Raw genomic sequence first — 27,805 nt, forward strand, 5'->3', positions numbered from 1 at the left:
TCGGCGGAAGTGCCCGCCTTGCTAAGCTTGGGTAGGATGGCTGCAGGTCGGTTCCTTCTGCGTAGACTCCGAGCGTCTTTCCGTTCCCAGCCTCGGAACGCGCTCGTGGACGCACCACGCGCCAGGGGCTTGCACGACGGGGGCGGCCCCCGAAGGCTCTGCATTGAAGGCAACATCGGTAAGGGCCAGAAAGTGGCTGTCAAGCCGTGGCCTCCGCCGAGTAGGTGACTGAGAGGCTGGGAAAAGAAGCTGGCCTCAGATCCTGCCCTAGCCCTGCCCACCTGACCCCCCTTCTCGGCCACCGCCAGACCTGCTGGTTCTGCTTGTTAGGCCTTTCTCCCACAGTGCACCATGGGTTTTGATTTGGGAGACATTGGGCCTCAGTACCCGCCCACCTCCTCACCCACGGGGACGTAAAAGCCTGACGCAAGCTTTAGATAGCCCCAGAATTATACTGGTTTACTGGCATGTTTCATTCGCTAGAAATAGACAGTGTGCCGTTTGTTTCCCTAAAATAGCATCACCAGATTTAGCAAAAGTAAAAATAAATGTCCAGTTTACATAGAATTTAAGATAATTTTGGTGTGTCACATGTAGTATTTGGGACATACACTTAAAAATGAGCTATTGTTTATGTAGACTCAATTTTTTTTCCCTGAGACAATGTTTCTCTGTGTAGCCTTGGCTGTCCTGAAAGTCACTCTGTAGACCAGGCTGGCCTGGAACGCACAAGAATTTCCCTCTGCCTCCCTTGTGCTGGGATTAAGGGGGGATGCCACCACCACCCGGCTTAGATCAATTCTTAACAGATTCCATTTTCACTATTTTGCTGTACCCCCATGTTTATTGCACTATAAATTATTATGGTGGTGTTCTTTTGTTTTGAAAACAGTCACTATGTAGCCCTAGCTGGCTTGGACCTTGCTATTGAGACCAAGGTGGGCTCAAACTCACAGAAAGTTGCCTGCCTCGTTAGGAAATAAATATTTATTATATATTTTGTTATAAGTAGCCCAGTATCTTACACAGAAAACAAGAAAGCAGCATGGAAGCAAAATGGTTCAACTCAATGTTGCTGAGTTCTGAGGGTACTTAGCTGTGGGCAGACACTGATTCATAATGGGGTCAGCAGATAAGGGGTGCTCAAGACATTCTAGCAGCAAATAGTTTCTCATTGTATTCATTCAACAATCACCCCTGAGTTTCTTCCCTCTGCTGGCACTGCTCTTGACTCTGAGGATACAGCCATGAGCAGATCAAATAAAAATTCTCCACTTGTGGAATTTTAATAGGGAATGATACATCTAAACTACAGAAATTAAGCAGGGTAAATAATAGTGTATTAGATACTGAGTAGGAGGAGAGGTTGAGGATGGGTGTCTGTCTTCTAAATAGGGTAATCAGCAAATTCCTCGCAGGCGAAGGGATGCTTGATCAATAACCTGAATAAAGTGAGGGAGTGAGTGGACCATGTGAGTAGCTGACCAACATTATCCAGAGCAAGTCCGAAAGCCTGGGGGATAGGATGGTGTGTTCAGTGAGTGGGAGGGAACCCATTTCAGCTGAAGTAGAGTCACCATGGAGAGCAGTGGAGGGAGATGATCAGGTGGGCGAAGGAGAACTGGATTGTATAGATCCCAAGACCATTGTGGGATATATATATATATATATATATATATATATATATATATATATATATATATTTTTTTTTTTGGTTCTTTTTTTTGTTCTTTTTTGAGCTGGGGACCGAACCCAGGGCCTTATGCTTCCTAAAGCGCTCTACCACTGAGCTAAATCCCCAACCCGTTTTTTTATTTTAAAATTTAGTCTCTTATATATTACATCCCAACTGCAGTTTCCCTCCCTCCTTTCCTCCCAGTCACTCTCTCCCCCACCCCCACCCTCACCCCTACCCCACCCCATCCATTCCTTCATTTCTCATCAGAAAAGGGCAGGCTGCCCATGGATAGTGACCAACAGTATCACAGGTTTTCAACCTGAGACAGGAAGCTATTCAATGGTTTGAGGTGTTGAGGGACAAAAAGCATCATCTGCCCAGTGCATCGGAAGTGGAAAGTGTCAGTTAGAAAGCCATTGCAGTATAACAGGGTAAGCTGGGCCCAGTGAAAGCATTTAAGGCAGGGCAGCAGGACCAGGTGGTAGATGAGGTGTGTGTTCTACAGGAGCCAGTGATGACCTCAGTCATCTCTACTTGAACAGCTTGGAAGACTTAGTTTGGATTGTTTTCTAATGTGTATGTGTTTACTTATTTTATCATGGGATCGTGTGCATGCTAGCCAATCGTTCTGCTGCTGAAGTGCAGGGAGAGTTTTGGGTGTTTGTGAGTGACTGATATGGGCTCTGGGAACCAAGTTCAGGCCTTCTGGAAGGGGAGGAAACACTCTTAACTGCTAAGCCATCTCTCCAGCCCAGACTGTGAGCTTTGCTTTTGATTTGTGCTCCCCTCCCCACATCAAGTCCAGGCTGGCCTTGAGCTCCCTATGCAGCTCCAAACTGATCTTGAGCATCCATCCCCTGCCTCCACCTCTTCAGTTCTGGGATTACAGCTGTGCACTAACACACCCAGCTTAGACCGTCTTAAATGGAGAAGTCGGGGAAGAACAGGTTATGGGAGTGGTTTCAAGAGTTGGGTTTAAGCATATTGGGTTTCTGTATGGCTGTTGGATAGCCAGGGAGAAGTGTTGAATGTGCTCTCGGGTATGTGAGTAGAGGATGCTGAGGTAGATCTGTAGATGGTATTTAAAGCTAGAAGACTATTGAAGGAAAAGACTGAGGACCTTGATGTTTGAGGTTATTTTTCTTTCTGTGAAAGATTGAAACCCATTAGTAAATTGTTTTTAAAAAATGGTCTAGTCAAGAGGGGAAATTAGCTGGGTGGTGGTACAAGACATTAATCCCAGCACTCAGGAAGCAGAGACAGGCAGATCTCTGAGTTTGAGGCTAACCTGATCTACAGAGTAAGTTTCAGGACAGCTATGGCTACACAGAGAAACCCTGTCTCAAAAAGTGGCGGTGGGGGGTAGTGACTTAGAGAATTACTGGAATGCATCTTTTTACATTTTTATTATATTTATTGATTCTGTGTGCTATGGCTCCTATACAGAGAGTACCAGCATTCGTTTCTTCCCCCACTTCCTTCTTGGGATACAAAGCTACCTTACCCTCCTGATCCTGGGACTTTCCCACCATGATGGACTCAAACCGTGAACCAAAAGAAACCCTCCCTCCCCTCAGTTGTTTCAGTTATCAGGTGGTTTGCTCCTGTGACAGAACACTACTTTAGGAGGTCTACAGACGGGGACTGGCCAGGAGTTGGTGAGCCTGTGGATACGAGTTCTTCCTGTTGGCAGTAGGTGGCTGCCTGAGCTACTAGAGAATTGAAGTCAGCGTGTGCCATAACCAGATTTGTTTCTAGAAAGTCACAGGCTACATTTAAGTGTATAAACAAGTGCTTATAAAGTGGACACTTCCTATGTCACATTTGTTGCAGTACCCATAATGTTTTGTTTCTAACTTGTCCATTGCACAAGTAAGTAAGGACAGGCCTAGAGTAAAAACTAGTTTCCACAGCTATTGATGTTGTATGAGGAAAGACGACACGGGCCTGAGTATAGGGAGAAGGAAGGGACAGTTGAAAAGGCAGTTGGGAATTGAGATTGCCAGGACTTGGTGGCTGCTTGGAGATTAGTAGAGGAGGAGAATGCTCAGGTTTACAGTTTGTATTGACTCAGGAGGCAGAGGACAAAATAAAGGAAGAGATGTTCTGGGGAGGTGAGAGTGATGCATTTTGTCTGCGGAATCTGTGAGATGCACGAGGAGATCCGAGCTGACTCGAGTGGGTACCCAAGTGCCGAGAGACTTAAGATGGGACGGAGTCCAGGCATGGAGCTGGTGACAGATGGGGGTAGGTAAAGCCTTGCAGGTGCTGCAGAGTGACCTGGGAGACTGCATCTGACTTGGCTCTAATCACCAGCTGCTTCCCTCACCACACACTCAGATGGCAGGTCCCACACTGAGTTCCTCATCCTGTGTGGGCTGGCAGAGCTTCCTACATGACTGTGTGCACTTGAGTGCTGCTGAGGTTGCTGACATGCTCAGTACCTTCCCTGGGTCAGAGCCACCAGTGCTCTGCTCATCTCTGTGTTTCCCTGTCTTTGTGTTCATGCAGTGACTGCCAGGGTCCTGTCCTAGCACATTTATGCTAAGTTAGTCATCGTCACACAGGAAAGGGAATGGCTTCCGGTGTGATCCTGAAACCAGGCACAGTGTATGACTGCAGTTCAAAACTTGGCACACAGCTGAGAATCCAAACAATAAAATACCTAGCAGCTCTTTTAGTTCTATTCATCACTAAGGTGTGTCCCTCAGTGCTTCCTAAAGCCCATTACTACAACAAAGCCCAGTTGAACTGTGGGTTGCCATATGAGATAACTGTCAGCAGGTCATCTGAGCCCATTCCGATATTTCACTTTGACACACCTACCGCGAGAAGGGGAGACAGTAAATTCCTCCCATTCTGGAGACTTGGGTGTAAGGCAGCACAGGGCTTTGCTAAAGGCATATTGCTCATGCATTCAGAAATAGGTGTCTTCTGCACACTGTTGTGTCTTTTCCTCATATCAAGCTTTAAAAAATGAGCAAAGAATCCTGGTGGGGAACAACCTGTTTCTAATACTGGATCTTGGACTCTCTTGTCTCTGCAAGTCACCTACCTCATTCTTTTCCCCCAATTCTATTCTTAGTCCCTGGCTAGGCACCCAGCATAGGAAAGGAGAAAGGTACAGAGCGAGCTCCTAGCCTGCTGGTGAGAGAGGAGGAGGGAGCAAGTGATTACAGTCTAATGCCTTGGAAAACTAGAGCAGGCAGTAATGAACTCTGCCTAGGGATGAAGTCGAGATGGACAGAGTTCAAGGAGGCTTCAGAGAGTGACAGTGGTCAGATGAATCAGAACAGCTACAGTGGGAGCACCGACCGGCAGGCAGGCAGGCAGGCAGGCAGGCAGGCAGACAGGCTCATTCTTGCAGAAAGGCTGGTTTCATGTTTTTGGTTTTTTTTGTTGTTGTTTTTTTTTTTTCCTCTTGTAAATAGTTTCCCATGAAAAGAAAAAAAAAAGAAGGGTTGGGGATTTAGCTCAGTGGTAGAGCGCTTGCCTAGGAAGCATAAGGCCCTGGGTTCGGTCCCCAGCTCCGAAAAAAAAAAAAAAAAAAAAAAAAAAAAGAAAAGGAAAACTAAAAAAAAATATATTAAGTTTTCTTTTACACTTCTGACTGATTTACTAAATTTTCCCAGAAATGGTTTTAGGATTAGAACCTTTATGATCCTGAGCTTAGTTTCAAGGTTGGAGAAGAAGATCCTTGGGGGGCAGAACTCAACCTGCTTCATTGCTTTAGCTCCAGTGCCATGTAGGAGGTGCTCCAAGAGCTTCTCCTGATGAGTGCACAGCAGCAAACGCAGTTCCTCACATAGAGACAGTGTTCTTGGGAAGAACTTTCTAATATGTCGGGTTTATATTTACTACCATTAATTGACTTTAGTAAAGGCTTTTCACACTGAACCTTTTCCCCTCACATTTTCCATTTTATTGAGGAAAAGAAAGTGCTGGGCATTTTAATTCCACCTTTAATCCCAGCACTCAGGAGGCAGAGGCAGGCAGATTTCTAGGTTCAAAGCCAGCTTGGTCTACAGGGCTAGTGCCAAGACAGCAGAGCTACACAGAGAAACCACACACACACCCCTCCCCAAAAGTAAAGACAACAGAAAATGCCCAGGAGAAATTGTATATTTTAGGATTTCTGTGAGATGCCAGTACATTACATTTAAAATAAAAGAAAATATGATCTCTGGGGGCAGTAGATCCATTTCTGTCCCCACTGCATTGCAGCTGTAACAGCATGCAGTTTATAGAAAAGTTTGGGGGTTGGGGATTTAGCTCAGTGGTAAAGCGCTTGCCTAGCAAACGCAAGGCACTGGGTTCGGTCCCCAGCTCCGAAAAAAAAAAAAAAAAAAAAAAAAAGAAAAAAGTTTGTGCAAAGCAAAAAGCCAGGACTGGAGAAGGTAAGAGGTCACAACAGGACTCCATCTAGCTTGTGAATGACTGTCCTAAAGTTTAAAAAACTCACATGTTCCATTCATAATATACTCTTTCCATGTAATCAAACTAGAGTGCACCACAGGTAAGGCTCTTAAGGAAGACTTGATGCACCTCGAGAGGTGGGATACCCACGAAAGACAACAGGTCTAATGACAGGAAGATCTAAGTTATGCTAAGTTCAAGATGTGGAGAAAAAGTTATCTGAAGGGAGGCTGGCTGTAGGCATGTGTATTCTTGTCATTATCAAGCCTCTGTGGCAGTGGAGAACCAAACCCAACTGTGAAGCCTCTGAGAACACTTCAAGACTTTTGTCTTTAAAGATTTTATTTTTAATTAGTATGTGCAGGTAAGATATGTCTGTGTAGGGCTACGTGTACTCACATGCAGTGCCTGTTGAGGCCAGGAGAGGGCGTCTGATCCCCTGTAATTGGAGTTACAATTATTGTGAGCAGTCCGATGTAGGTGCTAAGAATTGAACTCAGGTCCTCTGGAAAAATAGTAGCTATCATAACACTGGAAAGTTACACCATTTCTGGGTTTTATTTAAATACATAACCTCGCATCATTGAAATGATTGTTCCGCATGTGTCAGTACAGCTCAGTTCTAATGGCATTTACTCACCTCTGTGTAGGTGAGCATTCGTTCAAGGAAATGCTACCCTATAGTGAATTTCCCCAGGCTATTCCAGCCCTAGTACAATGCATAGCACAGATCTCAGAACCTTCCATCACTATTTACTGTCTTTCTGTGCTGATGTTGCCCTCTGGTTACTAAGCTTACTTTCTAGAAACAGTGGGAGCTGTGCACAGGGTGCTCTGGACATTAGAAATGATTCTCCCAGTAACTGGAACTGTAGGTTCCCATTGTGTTTGTTAGCATCTCAGGTTGAGTGTGTAACTGGAATGACTCGAATGCTCAGAGTTCTGATGCCCTGAGATGGACTGATACTACCCGCTCTCAGCAAAGAAGCTGGTGCCCCTAACCTGAAGACCCCTCCAGCTTTCACTTTGAAAGATGCAAGCTGGTCTAATAGTCATTTACTTCTAATCAGCAGAGCAACTGCCTTCATCTTTTTGTTTTATTTATTTACTGTTTGTTTGAAACAGTCTCACTTTGAAGCTGGGCTATCTTGGAGCATGCTCTGTAGCCCAGGCTGTTGTCCAACTTTCAGTAGTTCTACACTACTCTTGACCTCCCAGTTGCAAAGCTTGTAGGCACAAGGCACAGTGCCTTGCCTTTTCATATTACTTGTAATAGTTTTCAGGAGCTGGCAAGATGGCTCAGTGGGTAAGGCACTTGCCCAGGGATGTGAATCCAGTCCCCATGGATTCAGTAGTGTAAGGAGAGACACCACTTCTGCAAGTTGTCCTCTGTCCTCTTGTGTTATGACACACAGAGTAAGAAAATATTGTTTTAATTGCTTAAATAGCATTTTCCCCTAAACATAAGAACTGTCTTTCACACTTACTGAACAACCTATAATCTAGGTATTAGCTACCTAGGCCATATATTTTAAGCAAGGGCCTACTCAGTACAGGCAGGTTTGAAAAATCTGCACCTCAACCAGTTGGTAAGTCACCAATGTGGTAGGAGTTGGGAGCTAACTAGAGAAGTCACTGACACTTGTGGTGAGATGTTAGATCTGGGAAAGGAAGGATTAAGCCACTGGCCTGGAGCTTCGAGGGAAGAGAAGACATTTACTCTCTTCTCTGTGGGAAGTGCAGAGGCAGAGCAAGATGAACAAGCACAAAGTTGAGTGGAGGTGGGACAGAAGCGTGACTGTGCAAAGCTGTTAGTACTACTGTGCTCTGAGAGGAGTCGGGTGCTGTGTGGCGAGAGACAGATTGATGGGTGGGCCCCTGTGTTAAGACCGGGGCTCCAGAGTACTCACACTCTTTCTTGGTTCCAGTTAGTTTACCCCAGAGGGTAGAACTCACTTGAGAAGGACCACTTCTGATAAAAAGATTGGGCTTTAGATCACCTGAAGGCTTTTTCTTTCTCTCTTTGAAAGAGGTTCTTAGTACATAGCCTCAGCTGGCCCAGAACTCAGTGGACCAGGTAACCTCAAACTCAGATATGCCTGCCTCTGCCTTCGCCTCCCAGGTGCTGGGATCAGAGCTATTCAGACTCGTCCTGTTTAGAGGGAACTGAAATAATGTTTTGTTTGTTGAGGTAGAATGTGAGGCTGTTTGGTTTTCTGTCCTAGCAAAGCTCCATCTTCCACCTAGAGAAACAGTTGTCATTGTGGTGGTAGAGTCACATCTAGGACATCAGGCCACTCAGAAAGGATTAGCTAGCTCAGTTTAGAGGTATCAGTGTCAGCAACAGTTTCACACAAGAGGATCGTGTGAGCAAACCCTGAAAGGTTGAGCTAGGAGGTGACCAGGTGTGCAGAGAGCATGTGCTAGCGAGTGGGGAAGCAGTGCAGTCACACTTTGAGGAAAGATCATGATATGACTGGAATTAGAAGGAGCTAGGGTCAGTAGCAAAGCTGAGATGTGACAGGGTATGTGAAGGGGCCAGGTCTTACTATATATTTATATATCATCCAGACTGTACTCAGAGGCTTAAATTTGGGGTGGGGGAGTGGTTTCAAGACAGGGTTTCTCTGAGCATCCCTGGCAGTTCTGGAACGCACTCAGATCCACCTGCCTCTGCCTCCCAAGTGCTGGGATCAAAGGCATCCTCCACCACTACCACCCTGGCTGTTGGCTTAAATTACACAAGGCATCTCCTGCCAACCCTGACCACCCAAATGCAATTCTCAGAACTCACATGAAAAGAGAGAAGTAACTCTTATAATTGGCTTCTGACCTCCACATGCCCACCATTTTGCAAATAAATAAATGTAATTTCAAAATTTGAGGCCATTGAGATGGCTTAGGAATTAAAGGTGCCTGCTATCAAACCTGATGACCTTCCTGAGTTTGAGCCCTAGGGCCCACATAAGGGAATCCAGTTCCCACAAGTTGCCCTCTGATCACCACATGCATACCATGGCATGCCACCTCACCCCCACATGATGAAAGGACATATATACTTTTTTTGTTGTTGATGAAAGCAAAAGGATTTTGGTTTTGAGACAGTGTCTATCTTAGGGTTTTACTGCTGTGAGCAGACACCATGACCAAGGCAACTCTTATAAGAACAATATTTAATTGGGGCTGGCTTACAGGTTCAGTTTCAGTCCATTATCATCAAGGCAGGAGCATGGCAGCATTCAGGAAGTCATGGTGCAGAAAGAGCTGAGAGTTCTACATCTTCATTTGCAGGCCTCTAAGACTGTTGTGCAGGCAGCTAGGACCTAGGGTAAAGCCCACGTCCACTGTGACACACTTACTACTCCAACAAGGCCACACCTCCTAATAGTGCCACTCCCTAGCCCAAGCATATACAAACCATCATGGTGGTTTCTTAATATGTATCCAAGCTTGCCTCATATTCACTGTCTATCCCCCCACTGGCCTCAAATTTATGAACTTCTTCTCCAGCATTCCTGAGTGCTGGCATTACAGGGGTGCGACAGTCCAGACAGGATTTCAAGCCGTGCTTCACATGCAGTGCAGGCGCAGTGTGGAAGTTCAGTTGCAGAGAACACAGCTGGAGGATCTGGTCCTGAGTGTGGAGATGCAAACAGGAAGGACAAACAATGAACAGTTAGGAATACAGGCAAATGGCCTTGAGGCCTCTGGAGGTCTGGCAGAGGATGTTCTGACAGCAGTGGATGTTACCATACTCTAGATCTAGAGGATAAGGACACTCCACCGGGTGGGTTGGTTAGCATTTATTTGGGGAGTACACTGACTTTGAGCTGTGCATGGGCTGACCAGAAGGTTCTGCCCACCATGAGCTCAGGACAGATAGGCTAGATGGCCGTGTAAATGGAAACAGATAATCCTAGCCTTGTGGGACGAGGTCATTCCACCTCCTTGCTATCACCCCAGTCAAGCCACAAATCACTTGTTACTGTTCTACTGACTTTCACTTTGGCCCATTCTAACATAGCTCTTGGCATAGTCTTTAAAAGCTAAGGAAGAGTCAGAGGAATGGTTCCGTGGTAAGAACATTTTATTAATATTATAGAATACCTGGTAGGGGTTCAATTCCAAGCACCCCGCCCCCATCAACTTACAGTCAACCAGAACTCCAGTGCCAGGGGATCTGACTCCTGATCTCTGTGCTCCAGGCACTTAGGTGGTATACAGGTCATATGCACATTTCCCTGCTGAAACCCACTGCACTGATGTAGCCCTGCCCAGAGAGGTCAAACCTACGAGGCCCTGGGGAGCTGCACTTCAGTGTTGTCTGCCTGGCCACCCCAGTATTAACCACTCTTCTCCTGCTCTCTCGGTTCTTCATCCCTGCTAGCTGCTTCTGGGGCTGCAGCCATCTCTTCCTCGCCTCTCCCTGGCCTAGGTTCATGCTGCTTCCACATATGAGTTCTCCCTCCCCCGCCCTCAGCTTAACTGAGTGCTCAGGGCTTCCTTTGGGGCTTCCTCATACAACATTTCTTCAAAGGAGCCTTTCCCAACCCCCTGAGCTGCATCCGAAGCATCCTGCATTTTCCTTTCTCAGCACAGCATGATTTATCAGTAACTTCCTGTGTGTTTGCTTCGTGCCCATCACCCAGTCCTCAGAGGATAAAATTCATCCAGTGATTTATTACCCTCATGCTCTAGGGCTTGACAATCCCAAGAACAAGTTAGCCCTCCATGGGTGTTGGTTAGGTTTGTTGAATGAGTGAGGCTCATAATGGTTTTCCTTCAACTTAAAATTTCTACAGTCTCAGCCCAAGCTTCATAGCCACCTTTTGCCTCCCTTTGAAAGTTGTTATATTCTCAATAGTTACTAATGTTCTGCCTCAGGGAGGTTGGCTCATAAAAACTGCGGCCTAAATCCTAAGGTGGTGTCTGCTCCATTGCCCGTGCTCACTGTAATAACTGGTTAGCTGCCCAAGCCATCGCCAGGCTGACAGTTGTACAGCTGCCAAGGTTTGAAGCTGGGAAAGCTGGCCCTTGGTCCCATGAGATGGGCCATCGTCGCAGAGGTTAGTGACGGCCCCCTTTACCTGGATTTGGGGAACATCCCAACATGTGGCATTTGCGTTGCAGCTGTGGGCAAATCCACCTTTGTGAAGTTACTCACGAAAACTCACCCAGAGTGGCAAGTGGCTACAGAACCTATAGCAACATGGCAGAATGTCCAGGCTGCTGGGACCCAAAAAGTAAGTTTTCAGCTGGGGATGGGGGGTGGGGGGGTTAGGGGGGTTGGCAGACATGCAAGCAGTCTAATTGGAGTAACTTAATTTACTCTGAGGACATGAAGTAGCCCAGCTTGTCTCCTTCTTAAAATAGCTTCATTCTAGAAAGCAGGCCACAGAGGAGATGACTTGTTTGAATATGTTTAGTTTTGATTTTTGTGGCTTCTGTATGTCTGTGCAAGCGCCTGCCTCCTGTCTTTGTGGTTTCCCAAGCATGCCCAACCATCCAGGCTTTGAAAATGAATGTTGGGGTTGGGGATTTAGCTCAGTGGTAGAGCGCTTGCCTAGGAAGCGCAAGGCCCTGGGTTCGGTCCCCAGCTCCAAAAAAAAAAAGAAAGAAAGAAAATGAATGTTGTCATTCCTACCCTTAAGTATTTATATTGTTATTGAAGCTGGCTGGCAGGACTAATAGTCAATGAGGTCATCTTAGATGTGGGAAGGGACCTTACTGAGCATCTATCTGGTCACCCTTTGAGTCAACGCAGAGACAACAGCTCACGTTTTTTAAGGCACATACTCAGTGCCAGGCCTCTTCCAAGCTGCACTAACCCCACATATCTCACTCATACCCCACAGCTCGGTGTGAGTGGGGAAGGCTCAGTTGGACAAAAAGCTTAGAATAGCTGAAGGAGTGGCAGCGTGTGTGCTGGCCTCCTGAACTACACATACCTGGAACATGTGTTGAGTGGCTTACGGCCTGTTTTAGCCACTAATTATTGGTTGGTTTTTTCATGTGTTGAGCTGCGTTGGACCTTAGCATTTTTGTACTACAGCAACCCTTGTGTACAGTTGAGGCTAAGAGCTTTCTCTCCTCAGACCTAATTCTCGAGGATCCCTCAAGGTTTCCTCCAGGCTGTTTCCATTTTGAAGCCACTTTGTGTGAGTGATGAGCTGCTCAGTCCGTACTTTTCCACTCAGTTTACTAAGAGCCCAGTGAGGCTCTCCCTGGTGCTCTGTGTGGGAGAGCACCTTAGCGTGGGATCTGGTGCCAGGGCTGCTACTCTGGTCCCCAGTGATGCAGCCTGTGTGACTGCATGCTATGCTGATTGGAGGTATGTTTTCTAGTCATCTGTTCATATGCTTCTATGTATGCAATTCTGTATTTGTAAAATTTTCCATTAGAAACAAATTATAATATCTTTTTCTGAGTATGCCAAAGGCAAGTGGTGACATTTTAAAATTTGCTCACACAATTTTTGCTACTCTACCGTAGGAGTTATGGAGCTGAGTTCTCCAAACCTTGGGTGCTCTTAACCATTTAACCACCTTTCTAGTCCTCTATTTATTTGGTTTTCAGAGACAGGGCCCTTTGTAGCCCAGGCTACCTTGAGCTCTTGTTCTTCCTGCTTTCACTTCCCAAGCACCAGAATTGTGACAGGGGTCATTACACCCTATACCACACCTGGCTTCTTTATGTGGGTTCTGGGAATCAACTCAAGTCCTCAGCCTTCTTTTTCTTTTTTCTTTTTGTTGGGTGTGGTGGTAAGAGAGTATGAGTGGGATATATAAATATATAAACTATAGATAAATCTATGGTTTGATATAGATTTAAGCTCAAGGGTAAGAGATCAGAGGACAACTGTCAGGAGTCAGTTCTCTCCTTCCAACATACAGGCTCGGTCCTGGGGATTAAAGTAAGGTTGGCAGGCCTGGCAGCTGGTTCCTTTACCTGCTGAGCCGTCCTGGAAGCCCTGGGTTTATGCTGCCAATAGCTCAAGGTTTTAAAAACATCTTCCTGTATTTCTTTCTGCTGTATGTGCATTTTAAAAGTTGTAACGTGTGTGTGTGTGTGTGCATGTTTGTGTGTGTGTTTTATGTGTAGTTGCCTGTGCACTTGAATGGGGAGGTCATCGGGTGACCTACTCTTTGACTTTCTATCTTATTCTTTTGAGACAGAATCTCTCAGTGAGTCTGGAGCTAGGCTGGAGTCCATCACCTCAGTGATCCTCTTGTCCCCACCCCTCAGTGCTGTGGTACTAGCTCGCACGCATACAGCCTTGCCCAGCTGTTTACCTGAGTGTTAAGTTTCTGAACTCAGGTTCTCATGTTTGCTCTTCAGACAATTTGACCCACTAATCCATCTCTGTGGCCTCTCTGTTTTTTTAAAATTTATATTTGTTTTATTTTATATGTATGAGTATTTGTCTATATGCCTATATTCATGCCTCGTGCACTCAGAGGCCAGAAGAGAGCATTAGTTCCTCTAGAACCGAGTTACTAATGGTTGTGAGCTGCCATGGTGATGCTAGAAATAAAACCTGGGTCTACTAGTTATCTCCCTCCTGAGTAGATAGATAGACACTGTGCCATTGGGGATGCTTATCCTCATCTTTTCAAACTCCTGTTACTGTTCTGATAAAGCGGTTGATTGTATTTGACTAGTATGACTCAATTCTTATATGGAATCCTTTACTCAGACTTTAGACAGTAGTAGTGGCCTCTAACTGGAATCAATTAGAAGAGTTTTCCAGTTTTCATGACTCATCTCTGTCGTCCTGCTTGCTTTGGGTAGAGCTTGTAGAAAAATATTAAATAACTGTGGGAGGATGACCACTCTTCTCTGCTCCCTCCAGTGTCAGCACCCAGTCCTCTGTTACTCCTTGTCTAGAGCCTGGAAGGACACCCCTACCCCCCCCACGCTTACTTTTTATCAATAGCAATTGTTCAGTTTTCTTCATAAATCTTCTTAACACCCCCTTTACCATGAGAGAATCATGGCAGCTGCTGCTTTTCCTCTTAAAGGTAGGGTCTTATTATGTAGACCAGGCTGGTCTGGCATTTGGTAACCCTGGCTGGCCTCAAACTCACATGGCTCCTTTCTGCTTTGGCCTTCCATGTAGAGCATTACAGGTGTGTACCATCACACCTGGCTTTGTCAACTTTGTAGAAGATTGCTTTATAGGTAAAGTTTGAGGTGATTCATCAGGGATACGATGCTGCTGTTTGCAGGATGGAATCAATTTAAGACTTGTAAGGAAAATGGGAATCTCTTAGGTTTAGTTTAGTAACCATTGAGTATGTAGCCCAGGTTCAAACACATGGGGGACAGAGGAGAATGGGGCTGGAGAGATAGATGGCTTAGTGGTTAAGAACATTGGCTTCTCTTCCAAAGGACCTGAATTCAATTCCGAGCACCCACTGGCAATTCACAACTGTTTACATTTCCAGTTCCAGAGGATCTGGCACCCTCACACAGGCATACATGCAGGCAAAATACCAGTACACATAAAAAATAATAAATAAAAAATATATGGGAAAATTTGTTCCCTATGAATTCTCATGTTGGAGGTCTACTCTTTTTGTTAACTGTAAAGACAAATATTAACCTTTGTGATTTTTTTTTCTATTCCATATGTCTTTCCTTATAATTTCCCTTGCATTTTTTTTTTTTATTAACTTGAATATTTCTTATATACATTTCGAGTGTTATTCCCTTTCCTGGTTTCCGGGCTCCCTTGCATTTTAATTGGTATTGTTTTACATTTGTAGATTTCAATACTGCTTTATTTCCCAATTTAAGTCTTTGTGGGGGAGTGTTCATTAATTTATTGGAATTAAAGGGGGAAAGACTTGTATTTAATCGTTCTTTTTCTTAATACAGTAAAACCATGCCTGCTCTTCCTTCTTTTTCCTTTCTTTCTTCCTTTATTTTAAAGATGTACTTTTATTATTTTAAATTATGTGTATGTGAAGGTGGGTATGTGTACAAGTGCACACACACAAACATAGCCACATATATACACACTCAATTTTTTAAAATATATTTATATATGATAAAATATATAAAATTGGGCTGGAGAGATGGCTCAGTGGTTAAGAGCACCAAGTGCTCTTCCAGAGGTCCTGAGTTCAATTCCCAGCAACCACATGGTGGCTCACAGCCATCTGTCATGGGGATCCGATCTGGTGTCTGAAGACAGTGACAATGTACCCACATACATGAAATAAATAAAAATAAATCATTTAAAATATATGTATATATATATATAAAATTACATATAATAAAATTATATACACACACACACAACTGAAAAGGAACAAAAGTCAGTATCTGTGCTGAGAGGACTATTGCCCAGAATAGGAAAACAGAAAACAAAAACATAACTATCTCAACAAGAGCTAAGATATTGCCTCACTGATCGAATAAGAACAGGCTGTCAAAAACAAAAGATCAGAGGACAACCTTGTGTGTAGGCCCTTACTTCCATTTTGTTGAAGACAGTCTTGTTCACCACTGCAGTGGACACCAGGCAAGCTGGGCCAGGAGCTTCCAAGGATTCTCCTGTCTGCCTCCCATCTTGCTGTAGGAACACTAAGATGATATGCCTGATTGTGCCAAATTTATGTGGATTCTGGGGATTTGAACTTGGCTCTTAACCTTCAAGTGATGATCACTTTAGCCACTGAGCCATCTCCCCAGCCCTTCTATTTTATAGCCACTTATTGTCTCCATGTTGACACATTTGAACAATGTTTGCATTTTCTGTGAAGATTCTGCTTGTCATTTACTCCCAAAGTTAATGATGTTCTTTGCTAGAAACTTATTTCAGTTCTGTACAACATAAATGACAGCATTGGTCCCACGCTTGGCCTGATATTATGTTCCTACTCACCCTCATTGTGAACTCTGGGAACACAGTTCCGCATCTTTCCATCTTTATAGGAGAGGTTAGGATGAAGAAGCTAGAGAAAGCCCACTGTGAGCCCATTTTCTGTTTACTCCCTGTGGAACCTTGAACAAGTCAGTTACTAGCCTCTCAGTGGGTTTTCCCCTCTGTCTAATGGTTTTAATAGTACTTACCTCAGGAAGTTGTTTGGAAGTTTAATTGAAATAACAGTCCAGCAAATTCCGAAATATTACTTTTTTTTTCTCTACTCCTTACAGCACCCAGCCCATGTAGTGCTTCACCCACACAGGCCTTCTTCAGTCAGCAGCAGTGGAATGAATGAATGAATGAATGAGTGAGTGAATGAATGAATATACAAAGTGCTTTGCTTAAATTTTTCTTTCGCATTGAGTGAGTCTAGAAAATAAACCTGGGCCCGTGAGTGTCCACCACTTGTCCCACCAGTACATTCAGAATCAGTGAGACTTCAAATTGCATTTCATGGTTCCTAGAATAAAGAAGGAACTGGGTTTTGTTTGGATAAAGTATGACCCTTCCATGAAACACAGAAGTCTGTTTAACTCATTGATTATGTAGATTCTCAAATAAGCAGTTGTTTTCTTTTTCATCTGCCTTGAAGTTTGAGAAATAACCACAAATGGAACTTGAAACTCAACATTGGTATTTGTAGGATTTGATTCAGAGGAGAATTGTAGGTGACTGTCTGCATACAAACTCCACGGGCCCAGGATTCTGTGCGTGAGTTTTGCTTTGCTCTTTCCTATTCTAGTGAATGTGGTGTGTCATCTCCCTCAGTCAGATTCTTACCATACAAGGACGAATGGTCGTCGTCTTCCTTACCTTGTTTAAGCTGAGCTGGAGAGTCATGTCCTCTTCGTGTTCTCAGTGGAAAGAAGTAGCTATGGTTATTTTTCACATTAAGCATTGAACTTTTTTGAGGAAGGGCAGCGGGTGGGGTGTATTGTGAAATAATACACCTTCTACAAAATTCTCTTCGTCTGTACTCCCCCATAGGATAGCACTTCCAGACGTCTTGGAAACTTGCTAGACATGATGTACCAGGAGCCAGCACGATGGTCCTACACATTTCAGACCCTCTCCTTCATGAGCCGGCTGAAAGTGCAGTTGGAGCCCACCCCAGGGAGACTCCTGCAGGCAGACACGTCTGTGAGGGTCTTTGAGAGGTCTGTGTACAGTGACAGGTAAGACACCAAACGCTGCCGACCTCAGACACCTGCTCACAGTGGTGTGGCTTTGTTTGCATAGTCCCTGACCTTGGCTCACTAGTCACCGTAAACGTCTGTGTGGCTGGCTTGTGAGCATCCTCTCAGAGCAAAATAGGCCGCTTTGTTAGTTATAGCTGCTTTGCTGCTTGCTGAAAACAGGGTTTCAGCTGTAGCCCTGGCTGTCCTGAAACTCAGTGTCAACCAGGCTGGCCTCGTTCTCATAGGTAATCCTCCTGCCTCTGCTTTCTGAATTGGGATTGCCGTATGTGCCACCAGGCCTGTTGTTATTAAGAACTACATGGGACAGCAGGGCAGTTGTGGCTCACGCCTTTAACCTTCTGTGAGTTCGAGGTCAGCCTGCTGTACAGAGCGAGTTCCAGGATAGCCAAAGCTACACAGAGAAACCCTGTCTCAAAAACTATTTTAAAAAAGGAGAACAACTCCCTGGGTCTTGACATTTCCTTATAAAGAAGTGGGCAGTTGGTCACTCTTTGTGCCATTACCCCATTGAAGCTGCTTTCATTAAAGGGGGACATTTTCAGGCAGAAAGAATAACCTGGTACAAATTCTAATCTCAAGAGTATGACTCAGTGGTCCTTTTTGTGCCCAGGGCATGAGTTGAAGCCCCAGTGCCAAAGGGAGAAAGTATCATTCTTTTATTTGTTTGGTCAGTGTAGGTTTACTGACTGTCTCCTGCACTCAAGCTCCAGGCTCAGCCCCAGGGCAACACCAGAGAACACAACCGTAGTCCCTGTTCCCTGAGAATGCTACTTCACCAAGGACTACATACATACTCACAAGTGTGGTGTGTGTTCCAGAGGACAGTGACTTCAGGGAAGAAGAAATAGAAGTAACAAAAACATTAGCGTGGCATTAGATCAAAGCTCAGGGTTGCTAGGTCCTTCAGCCTTGTTCTATGTGCAACTCCCCATCCCCCTCTCTTTACCCCTCCCCCCTTCTGCCCATCACTACCAGCTATGGAGAAACAGGGCAAGCGCCTACCTCAGGAGAGGCAAAGGCCCCCTTTATAGGCTTAGTCATTTTTGTTTGCAAGATGTAAAGTTCATCTAATATTGTCTGTGGAGAAGCTGGCAGCACTGTTTAATTCTTGTCGCCCTCAGTGAGCTTTAGCTAAAACATTCTAGTCTGGGCAAGTTCACTTTTGGAGTTTGCAAATGAGCTACTTTGTGACCTAGGAAAAACAGTTCCGATGGCTTGGAGCTGTGGGCTACTGAGTGGCAGTCACCGTCCTGAGCACTTGACAAACATGATCTGCAGTTGTCACTCCATGTGTTGTGAGGCGCTGTATCTTCCCAAGGCAACATGGGCTGTGGAAGCTGCAACTGGGATCAGACTCTGCAGAGTCATTTTAAAGCCACTCTCTTAAAAATGACACAGCTTTGCAGTTTGCACTTCCCTGAGCCAGTCACACAGGAGTTTGGTTTTCAGTTTTTCAGAAGTGGCCAGTTGCTGACTGTTGCTTTAAAAACTGGGGTTCATGGTTGCTGATGTAAATTTTGTTTTGTATCAAGCTTTAAAAGCAGAATTGACCCTTCTGAAGCCATGGTTTATATACAGCTCTGATTTCTCAATTTACCAGATCCTCCTTTTCTTGTGCAAGTAAGCAAAGAGGGAAGTTAGTTTGATAATCAGCATTAGCCTTGTTTGATCTGAGTGGAAGCTCAGCAGAGGAAGCTAGGTTCCTATATGCTCTGGAGGGGAGGTTGCTCTCTTTGTCCTACTGAAGCCAGCTCCAGAGTTGACACCACAGGAAGATCACTCCCTTGCTTCTCAGCCACAAAGCAGGATGGCTCAGCAGCTGAAGACTCAACAGCCCTCACTCAAAATTCTTGAAATTCTCACTCGAAGGGTGGCTTTACCCTGCGTTCACTTGGGTTTGGTTTGGAGTCTTGCTGTAGTAATGAGGAAATCTCAAAAGTTCAGGTCTATGCATATGCTGTGTGTCTTGGTGTATTAGTCAGGGTTTCTGTTCCTGCACAAACTTCATGACCAAGAAGCAAGTTGGGGAGGAAAAGGTTTATTCAGCTTACACTTCCACGTTGCTGTTCATCACCAAAGGAAGTCAGAACTGGAACTCAAGCAGGTCAGGAAGCAGGAGCTGATGCAGAGGCCATGGAGGGATGTTACTTACTGGCTTGCTTCCCCTGGCTTGCTCAGCTTGCTCTCTTATAGAAACCAAGACCACCAGTCCAGGGACGGCACCACCCACAATGGACTGGGTCCTTCCACCTTGACCACTAGTTGAGAAAATGCCTTACAGCTGGGTCTCGTGAAGGCATTTCCACAAATGAGGCTCCTTTTCTGTGATAACTCCAGCTTGTGTCAAGTTGACACACAAAACTAGCCAGTACACTTGCCTAGAGTCCTTTCCCTTATAATGGGTTACTGTGTGTGTGTATGTGTGTGTGTGTGTGTGTGTGTGTGTGTGGGTGTGAGAGAGAGAGAGAGAGAAGAAGAAGAAGAAGAAGAAGGAGGAGGAGGAGGAGGAGGAAGAGGGAGGGAGGGAGGGATGGGATGTGGCATGGCCTGTGTCAGGTGCTATTTGAGTAGGGTGGGAGCTGTAGAATGAGAATTCAGATTTCCAGGGCTGGAAAGACGGTCTAGCAGTTAACAGCATTTGTTTCTCTTATAGAAGAGCCAAAGTTCATTCTCAATACCCAAATCAAATGGCTCAGCTTCCTGTATGTCCAGCCCAGAGTATACAATGGCCTCTTCTGGTCTCCACAAACATCCTCATGTACTTACACAAGCCCACACACAAACATACACACACACACACACACACACACACACACACACACACAATAAAAATACATTTTTTAAACTTTGTATTGGTTTTTCGTGAGTTTCACATCATGCACCCCAGTCCCACTCATCTCACCGTCCCATTGTATCTGCCCTCCACACTTGCAACCTCCCCTCCCAAAAGAAAACACACAAACAAAAACAATAAATGAAACAGAGCATAGAAAACATCATGGAAGCTGTAGTGTGCCACAGTGTATCCCATGGTATACCTCTCTGTCCACACATCTTCACTGTAAATGTTTATTGCAATGAGTCATTGGTCTGGTTTGAGGTCTCTGGCTTCTGTCATACCATCAATATTGGGTCCTCACTGGGACTCCTTCTAGTTATCCTGTTGCTACCCTGTGCCATGGAGACAGCCCTTTCACACACTCCAACAGATAATGGGGTGGGCAAACTCAAATCCCTGGGTCTGGGCATGGGTGGTAGCTGAGCAGATCAGCCTGCTGGCCCTCCCACATCTGCACCTCCCTCCATGCACCTCCATGAGGCTCTCCAGCCCTGCTCAGGTTAGGCCACCCAGTGCTGCCATCAGCAGGAGGCAGGGTCAGCTTTCCTACTGCCATGCCCTCAGAGCCAGCTCCATGGTGCCGCCCAGGCAAGCTCGAGGCCCACTCTCCCAAGGGCTGGGACAGCTGTCCAGCTCATACCCATCAGGACAGCTCCACTGTGTTGCTCTGGCAAGGCAAGGCCAGCTCTCCTGCTCTCATGGCCTTGAGGACAGCTCTCCCAACTACTGCAGGTAGCAAGGGGTAAGGGGGCAAAAGAAATAGGGGGTTTTTTGGGGGGGGGACGATATTTTTTAAATCAGATTTTTAAGGGCTGATAGGAACTAGGATAGTTAAGAGGTTTTAAGCTTGAAACAAGCCAGTTACTGATTTTCCTACTTTTCCCACTTTCCACTTCCCATTCTTCCTCCACCCCAACCTCTCACTCAATAATTCCATCCAGGTATATCTTTGCAAAGAATCTGTTTGAAAATGGCTCCCTCAGTGACGTCGAATGGCGCATCTATCAGGACTGGCACTCCTTCCTCCTGCAGGAGTTTGAAGACCGGCTTTTGTTACATGGCTTCATCTACCTCCAGGCTTCTCCCCAGGTAACTCTGAGCCTGAAAACCTTAGGTTTCACTTGGTGAAACTGAAAGCTGAGAGGTGATGGTGGCATACCCCTCAATCCCAGCGTGGGGCAGGTGGATCTCGGTGAGTTAGGGGCCAGCCTGGTCTGCGGATTGAGTCCAGGACAGCCAGCGCCACACAGAGAAACCCTCTCTCGAAAAAGAGAAATCACACTTAGTGTCTATACTGGTGGGGATTTGTTTTGTTTTGTTTAAAGAACTTAAAGAAATACAACTTGTGGGGGTGAGGGAAAAAAAAAAAAAAGAAATACAACTTGTGGTTTCTTGGTTGGAGAAGTTAGTTTCCAGACCTTACCCAGCACAGAGAGTGTAGATATATATTTATACCAATATTCCAGTACTGAACTCATCTCCCAGGGGCCTTCGCAGCTATAGTTGTAGCGGTGTGCTCAAACAGTTGCCTGTGTAGAAGTAACCGTGTTGGTGAAGAAACAGGCTAGAACAAACTGCTTTGTTTTTACAGCTCCAGGTCTGCAGGTCGGGAACACGCAGATCTGCGGCCACTGCCATATGTACTGTTCCCTTCCTGTGTTGGGTCGTCTGAGGCTTCAGTGGTACCTTTTGTTTTCTGACTAGGATATGGGGAAGGAAGGAATGTTTCCTCTCTTCATCCTAAATTGTTGCCCACAGTTTGGTCCTTGAGAAGTCCCTCGGGCAGGCAAACGGTAGACATGCCCTCTCGCTCTGATTCTATAACTTGAACTTGGGACCAGCATGGCCCATGGGATGATGTCATGGCGGGAGCCCTCTGGAGACAGCCCTGGCCCTTGGCTCTGCTGACTGGCAGTGACCTTGACTAGACCCTAGAAGAGTTTCCACTGAGGGTCTTTGTCTGTAAAGGAGAGCTCTGGAGAGATGTGGAGGGCAGCATTCCCAGTCAGCGATACTGCTGTCAGCTTGTGAGAGACACTTTGCAAGTATGGTCAGATGCCAAGTACACCCATTGTTGCAGAAAGCAAGCCAGCTGTCCACAGGCAGGGGCTGAGGTTGTGGACAGAAGGGAGCCTGGGAGCACACTGAGCAGAGTCGGAGAATAAGTGAAAGAGATCCTGTCATGTCACATTGCCTGGGCCCCATAGTGAAGACCAGAAGGAAGGTGCAGCCAGGAGAGGGGCTTCTAAGTGCAGCTGGGACTGGACTTGTGTGTTCTTGCCTTTTTTACCTTTTTAAAAAGTGTTTGTTTGTTTGCTTGTTTGTTTGTTGAGACATGGTCTCACAATGTAGCTATGACTGTACTGGAGCTCACTATGTAGATAGGACTCAGATTCAGACTCATAGACTCTGCCTGCCTCTGCCTCCCAGGTGCTAGGGTTAAGGGTGTGCCCCACCACACAACCTGGCTGCATTTCTTTCTTTCCTTCTCTCTCTCTCTCTCTCTCTCTCTCTCTCTCTCTCTCTCTCTCTCTCTCTCTCTCTCTGTCCCTCCCTCCGTCCCTCCCTCCCTCCCTTCCTTCCTTTTTCTTCATTTTAGATTTATTTATTTATTTTATGTATATAAGTACCCTGTAATCCCGGAAGAGGATAATTGGATCCCATTACGATGGTTGTAAACTATCATGTGGTTGCTGGGAATTGAACTCAGGACCCCTGAAAGCAGTCAGTGCCACTGAGGCATCTTCTCTCCAATCCCACATTTTTTTTCTAATACGACATTTCCTCTTCTAGTAACTCCACTTCTGTCTTTCCATCCTTCCGTGGATTTCAGGGATGGAACTTAAGTCACCGGTCCTTCTTCGCTAGAATGTGATGCTATCTTGCCAGCCCCATCAGGACTTTGTGGTATGGGGAGTTCCTAGATTATAAAGTAGAAGTTAGATCACAGCAAAGAGTAAGATTGTCTAGATAAAGTTTCAGGTCCAAATAAAATTGAACTAGATATTCAAAAGATTTAAGGGCTGAGAAGACTCTTCTGTGAACTGATTTAGCCAGCGGAGACACAGACCTACACTTTCAGTGGTCTTTCCTGCTCAGGAGGAACAGAGGCACATTGTAAGGCTAGTGACTTCACAGGCAGACAACAGTCCCTGGGTGGAAAAGAGGAGCCTGCTCCTACAGAGGATGGCAAGACGAGGCAGGTTTCTAGGGGAGAGGAGGCATTAGATTTCCCTTGGGATTCATAAGGTAGCTGGACTTAGAGTAGCAGGGGGTTGAAGGCTGTAGCCAGGAGAAGGAAGAGTGTTAACCTAATCTATTCTGAGAGATACAAAATAGGAAGGGGGGGGGTGTTTCTCAGGGTCAGCACAACATTGCTAGGAGGAGCAGAGGAGCCAGCTGAGTCCTTCCTGGGAGCAAAATAGATCTGCTTGGCTGTTTGATTCTGTGTTATGGAGGTTGGACCCAAACCCTGAGATCCATAAAGCAAGCAAGTCTCCCTTACCTTCCTTCTTTTTTTATTTTTCCCCGGAGCTGGGGACAGAACCCAGGGCCTTGCGCTTGCTAGGCAAGCGTTCTACCGCTGACCTAAATCCCCAACCCCCCTTACCTTCCTTCTTAATGTCCTTTGAGGGGCCTGTCTGAAGTGGCAGGGTGGTGGTGGTAGTAATAGTGATTGTCATTGAGGGCTCGTTTGTCCCTTTGGAGAGACTAATTGAAGTATTTCATCTCATAATGAGACTTTTTGGAATAGTTTGAGATTTAAATGCTGTTTGGATGGTGTTAGATAAAGGAACCCAAGAATGCCAGAGGATGAACAGGACACACATTCAAGCCAGTGCCCAGCACAGCGCTTTAGACTCCTGCAGACACTGGCTTTAGAGTGTGGGATGGGCTCCAGGCCCTGTCTACCTATCCTTCCCTTAAATTCAAGGAAGCTGGCAATCACAATAATAATAATTGGAGGAGAGATGGCTGGAGTCAAGAAGAGAGAGAGAGGCTGGCCATGTGCCTCAGGATGCCCATCCCTGTCTGGGACAGTGAAGTGTGGGCAGGATGTTGGGGGGGGGGTGCTGCATGGGAACAAGTGTCACCTGAGCTCCAGGCTAGAGGGTGTAGTAAGCAGAGCCTTCCACAGTCACAGCCAGCAGATCGGGAAGCTTGGCCACAGGGTTCCTGCCACTTCTCCCCACACATCCTCCCTGCAGTCTGCTGTGTGCTCCCATGTACACCAGAATGAAGTGGGGCCAAGATAAAACTGTCCCACAGGACCATTCTAAAATAATTCATTAGAATCCTGTCAGGAAAGCAAGAATTATGCCAATATTCAAAATAGAACCTGCCTAGACTTTAGAGGGAAGAAAAGTTTGCTCAGTTTAGCAAATAATGAAAAGGGAACTGCTAACTGATGTTAATAGATGCAGGCAGGTGTCAGTGGCTGTCTGTAGTCAATGGGGGATACATATAAATAGCTTTTGCAAGAATTGTTCTGTCCTTGTGTGTATTTGAAAGTATTATATTTTTAAAATGTTCATTTATTCAAATTCAAAAGATATTTTTCTGTCAGAGGAAAAATTAAGTAACTTAGCTGAAGCTGCTCACTTGTGGGAATGCAGCATGGTTAACCTCTGGGAGGCAGTTGGGCAGTTGTAGTAGGAAGAGCTCACGCCTTTTGCCCTGTTAATCCTGGTGCTTACAGTTGAGTCCATAGATACGCTGGCACACGGACAGGCTACCCTGTTACATTGGAGATGACCCAAGTGCTTATTAGAGAGGCCTGGCCGAGTGTTCTCTGCTGTAAAACAGAGTACTGTACTGGGGGGTTTTCTTTGTTGCTGCCTTTTTGTGACAAGATCTCATCACTCCATAGCCTAGCTGGCCTAGAACTCACTAGAAATACTCAGGTTTCTGCCACCCAGGGCTAGATTCATAGGTGTGAACCATCTAAGTGAGAACAGTGAACCACGGTTAAGTGAGAAGCAAAGCGTAAGTGCGGGGTATGCTGTGGGGTATGCCGTGGAATATTCTGTCTCCTCTTCAGACGATGGCGTAAAGCACGTGTGTGCATGAACTGCTGCCGAAAGCCCAGTCACAGCGCTGGGAGGGGGCGGGGGAGCCGAGGTCCGCAGTCTGTGGGAAAACATGCACTGCAGAGCTCCAGGTCAGCCCAGAGCACACCTACAACTACCTCAAGAAATAGTCAAAGAAGATAAAACTCGACAAGCAGGGTGGGGAGTAAAGGTGCTAAAGAGAAATTGTGTCGTTTCATTTCCTTAAGGGAAAGATGGGGCATAGGGGCAGGGAAGGGGGAGTCCTAAGTCAATGGGTTAATCAACCCACACTTTGAGGACAGTTGACATTGAATAAGGAAGTATTTGACCAGGCAGAAAGAGAAACAAGGGCAATTCAGGCAAAACAAACATTTGGAGCAGAGGTTTTGAAGTGTGAAGGAGCCTGGCTTGTCCCACGGGAAGGAGGCCAAATCTGGCTGAAGCAGTGAGCAGGGGAGGGACTAAGGAAGTTGAGGACAAGTCCCGTGGCCTTATGTGCTGTGGGAAGGAATCACGGTTCTCAGAGGCAGAGGAGAGCTCTGCAGGGGCGGGGAGAGAGGCCTCAGGGCAATGAGTTTCACTTCATTTTGTGTTACCATTGACTTATGCAGATGTTCAGTCTACTCCAGAGTGAGTGCTTGATCTAGAGATGTTTCAAATTGCTTATCTCTGTATAAGTAGAGTGGCACTCACTAGCCAGGCACAGTGCTGCATCCTATAATCCACCACCTGGAAAGCTGAGGCAGGAGGATGCAAGTTGATAACGTCTTGAAGTCTGGTTATGAGAGCCTGTGGAGCAAAGTATTTTAAGCAGGGGCTCAAGAACCATAGAAAGCGGGGTTGGGGATTTAGCTCAGTGGTAGAGCGCTTGCCTAGCGAGTGCAAGGCCCTGGGTTCGGTCCCCAGCTCCAAAAAAAAAAAAGAAAGAAAAAAAAAAAAGAACCATAGAAGGCTGGAGTGAGGGGCAAACTGGAAGGGCAGAATGGCTCCTGGCAATCCTAGTTAACGTGCCTTCCTCAGAGCAGTCTCAGCTACTTGCGGGTGGGTGGAGGATGGAGAAGAGGCAGCCCACCGAAACTGCTTGCCCTGCATGTGATAGCCGGCTCTAAGGCCCTTGAAGTGTCCAGGTGAGAGGCATGAGTGAGCACTAAGGCAGAGGTGAGGGGACAGGGCCAGCTGGAGAAATTAGAATCTCCTGGCTTGGGAGGAAGAGAAAGAAGGGTAGTTTCAGGCTCCCAGTGTGGCTGGCTGGTGTTTGCCATTACCCAGCTGAGGCTACTCCAAGGAAGAGCAGTCTGAGGCAGAGGTGGACAGCATGGTACCAGTGCTCTGAGCAAGAAAACAAGGCGCAGGTGCAGAGTCGTGGGCTGTGGTACCAACAAGGACATACAGACGCTTTGTGGGTTGTTTGGCCCTGTAAGACTGAACTGTAACAGCAGGGGCATTGTCTTTTAGGTTTGCATGGAAAGACTGTGTCAGAGGGGCAGAGAAGAAGAGAAAGGGATTGAGCTGGCCTATCTTAAACAGCTACATGGGCAACATGAAGACTGGTTTATTAACAGGACTACCAAGTAAGTATGTAACAGACAGACCATGCTGAGCACAACCTTAGCTCAGGGCGGGACGGCAAGGATGCGGGTAGATGTGGCCAGCGTCTCTGTTAGATGGCATATGGAGTAGAACCCATTGGTCCCAAGAGACGTCTGTTGGAGTCTCTCTCCCTCCTTTCCTCCCTTCCTTTCTTTTCTCTGGATTGTGACAAATGCTTGTCATGATTGGCTCAGGATGCAGGACTGGAGTTGTTTAGAAAAATGTGCATTTTAGTGTCTGCCTGACCTCTCTCAGGCTTGGGTTGCTCTCGTGTTTGAATGCCGACCTCAGTAGCATCTGAAGACTAGGGAGCCGCCTCTGCCTTCCACTCTGCAGGCTGCTTTAGTCGAGACTGAATGGGTCGCGAGGAGAGAGTGACTTTACCCAGCGTTGCTCTCTTGCTGCTCCAGGCTCCACTTCGAGGCTCTGCGGCATGTGCCGGTGCTGGTGTTGAACATCAGTGAGGATTTCTCTGAAAATGCCGCCAAACAAGAAGAGCTCATGGGGCAGGTGAGCAGAGCCTGGCTTCTCCTGGTTCCCAGTGCAGAGCTCTCGTCTTCCTGGTCTCTGTGTCAGGCCTTGTTGCTTTGTACTTCAAATCGAATTTCATACTCCAGAGCCCTGAGATCATAGGCAAATTACAGGTAAAATTCCCAGCTCTGAAGTGCACTGGATTAGAATGTCAGTTAGGTGACTCTTAGCATGTGTGGGCCAGCTGACCCCTCCTGTAAGGTGTTGGAAAGTGGGGGACAGGAGGCACTGGGGCTCTGTTCCCAGCTTCCACTCCCTGCTGTCATGGGACTGGAGTCACATACCCTGAGGGAAGCACTGAGACTGCAGTGTAACATTAGCTCTCCTTTCCCTGCAGGTAAACACCTTCATGAGGAACCTGTAAGCAATAGGTAGACATCTTGACTGTGGTCTGGGCTCTGACTTTCAATGTTGACCTGCCGTCCATCCCATTATACACATCTCCTCGACCCTCACGCACCTCTACACTTGGACGTGTGCTGTCTTCATACTGCCTTTGCCTTTTTTTTTTTTTTTTAAATCATCTCAAGCACTTTAAAAATAAAGCTGACTTTGCTATTTTTCTAA

At 46.1% G+C, this 27,805-nt stretch overlaps 1 protein-coding gene across 5 annotated transcripts; it reads left to right on the forward strand.

Moving 5' to 3' along the window:
* Positions 1–27,805, forward strand: Dguok (deoxyguanosine kinase). 5 transcript variants are annotated; one of them, XM_032906247.1, is made up of 8 exons: positions 1–178; positions 11,225–11,337; positions 17,016–17,203; positions 20,631–20,798; positions 21,008–21,155; positions 26,573–26,688; positions 27,118–27,217; positions 27,576–27,805. In XM_032906247.1, exons 1-8 carry the CDS (start codon positions 37–39, stop codon positions 27,600–27,602), a joined length of 1,002 nt encoding a protein of 333 aa, XP_032762138.1. In that variant the 5' UTR covers positions 1–36; the 3' UTR covers positions 27,603–27,805. The 5 variants fall into 5 exon arrangements, with proteins under 5 accessions (XP_032762138.1, XP_032762140.1, XP_032762139.1 ...); XM_032906249.1 differs by lacking the exon at positions 20,631–20,798; XM_032906248.1 differs by lacking the exons at positions 27,118–27,217; positions 27,576–27,805 and adding an exon at positions 27,044–27,088.

This window comes from Rattus rattus, chromosome 6 (assembly GCF_011064425.1).
Source record: "Rattus rattus isolate New Zealand chromosome 6, Rrattus_CSIRO_v1, whole genome shotgun sequence".
NCBI lineage: Eukaryota > Metazoa > Chordata > Mammalia > Rodentia > Muridae > Rattus > Rattus rattus.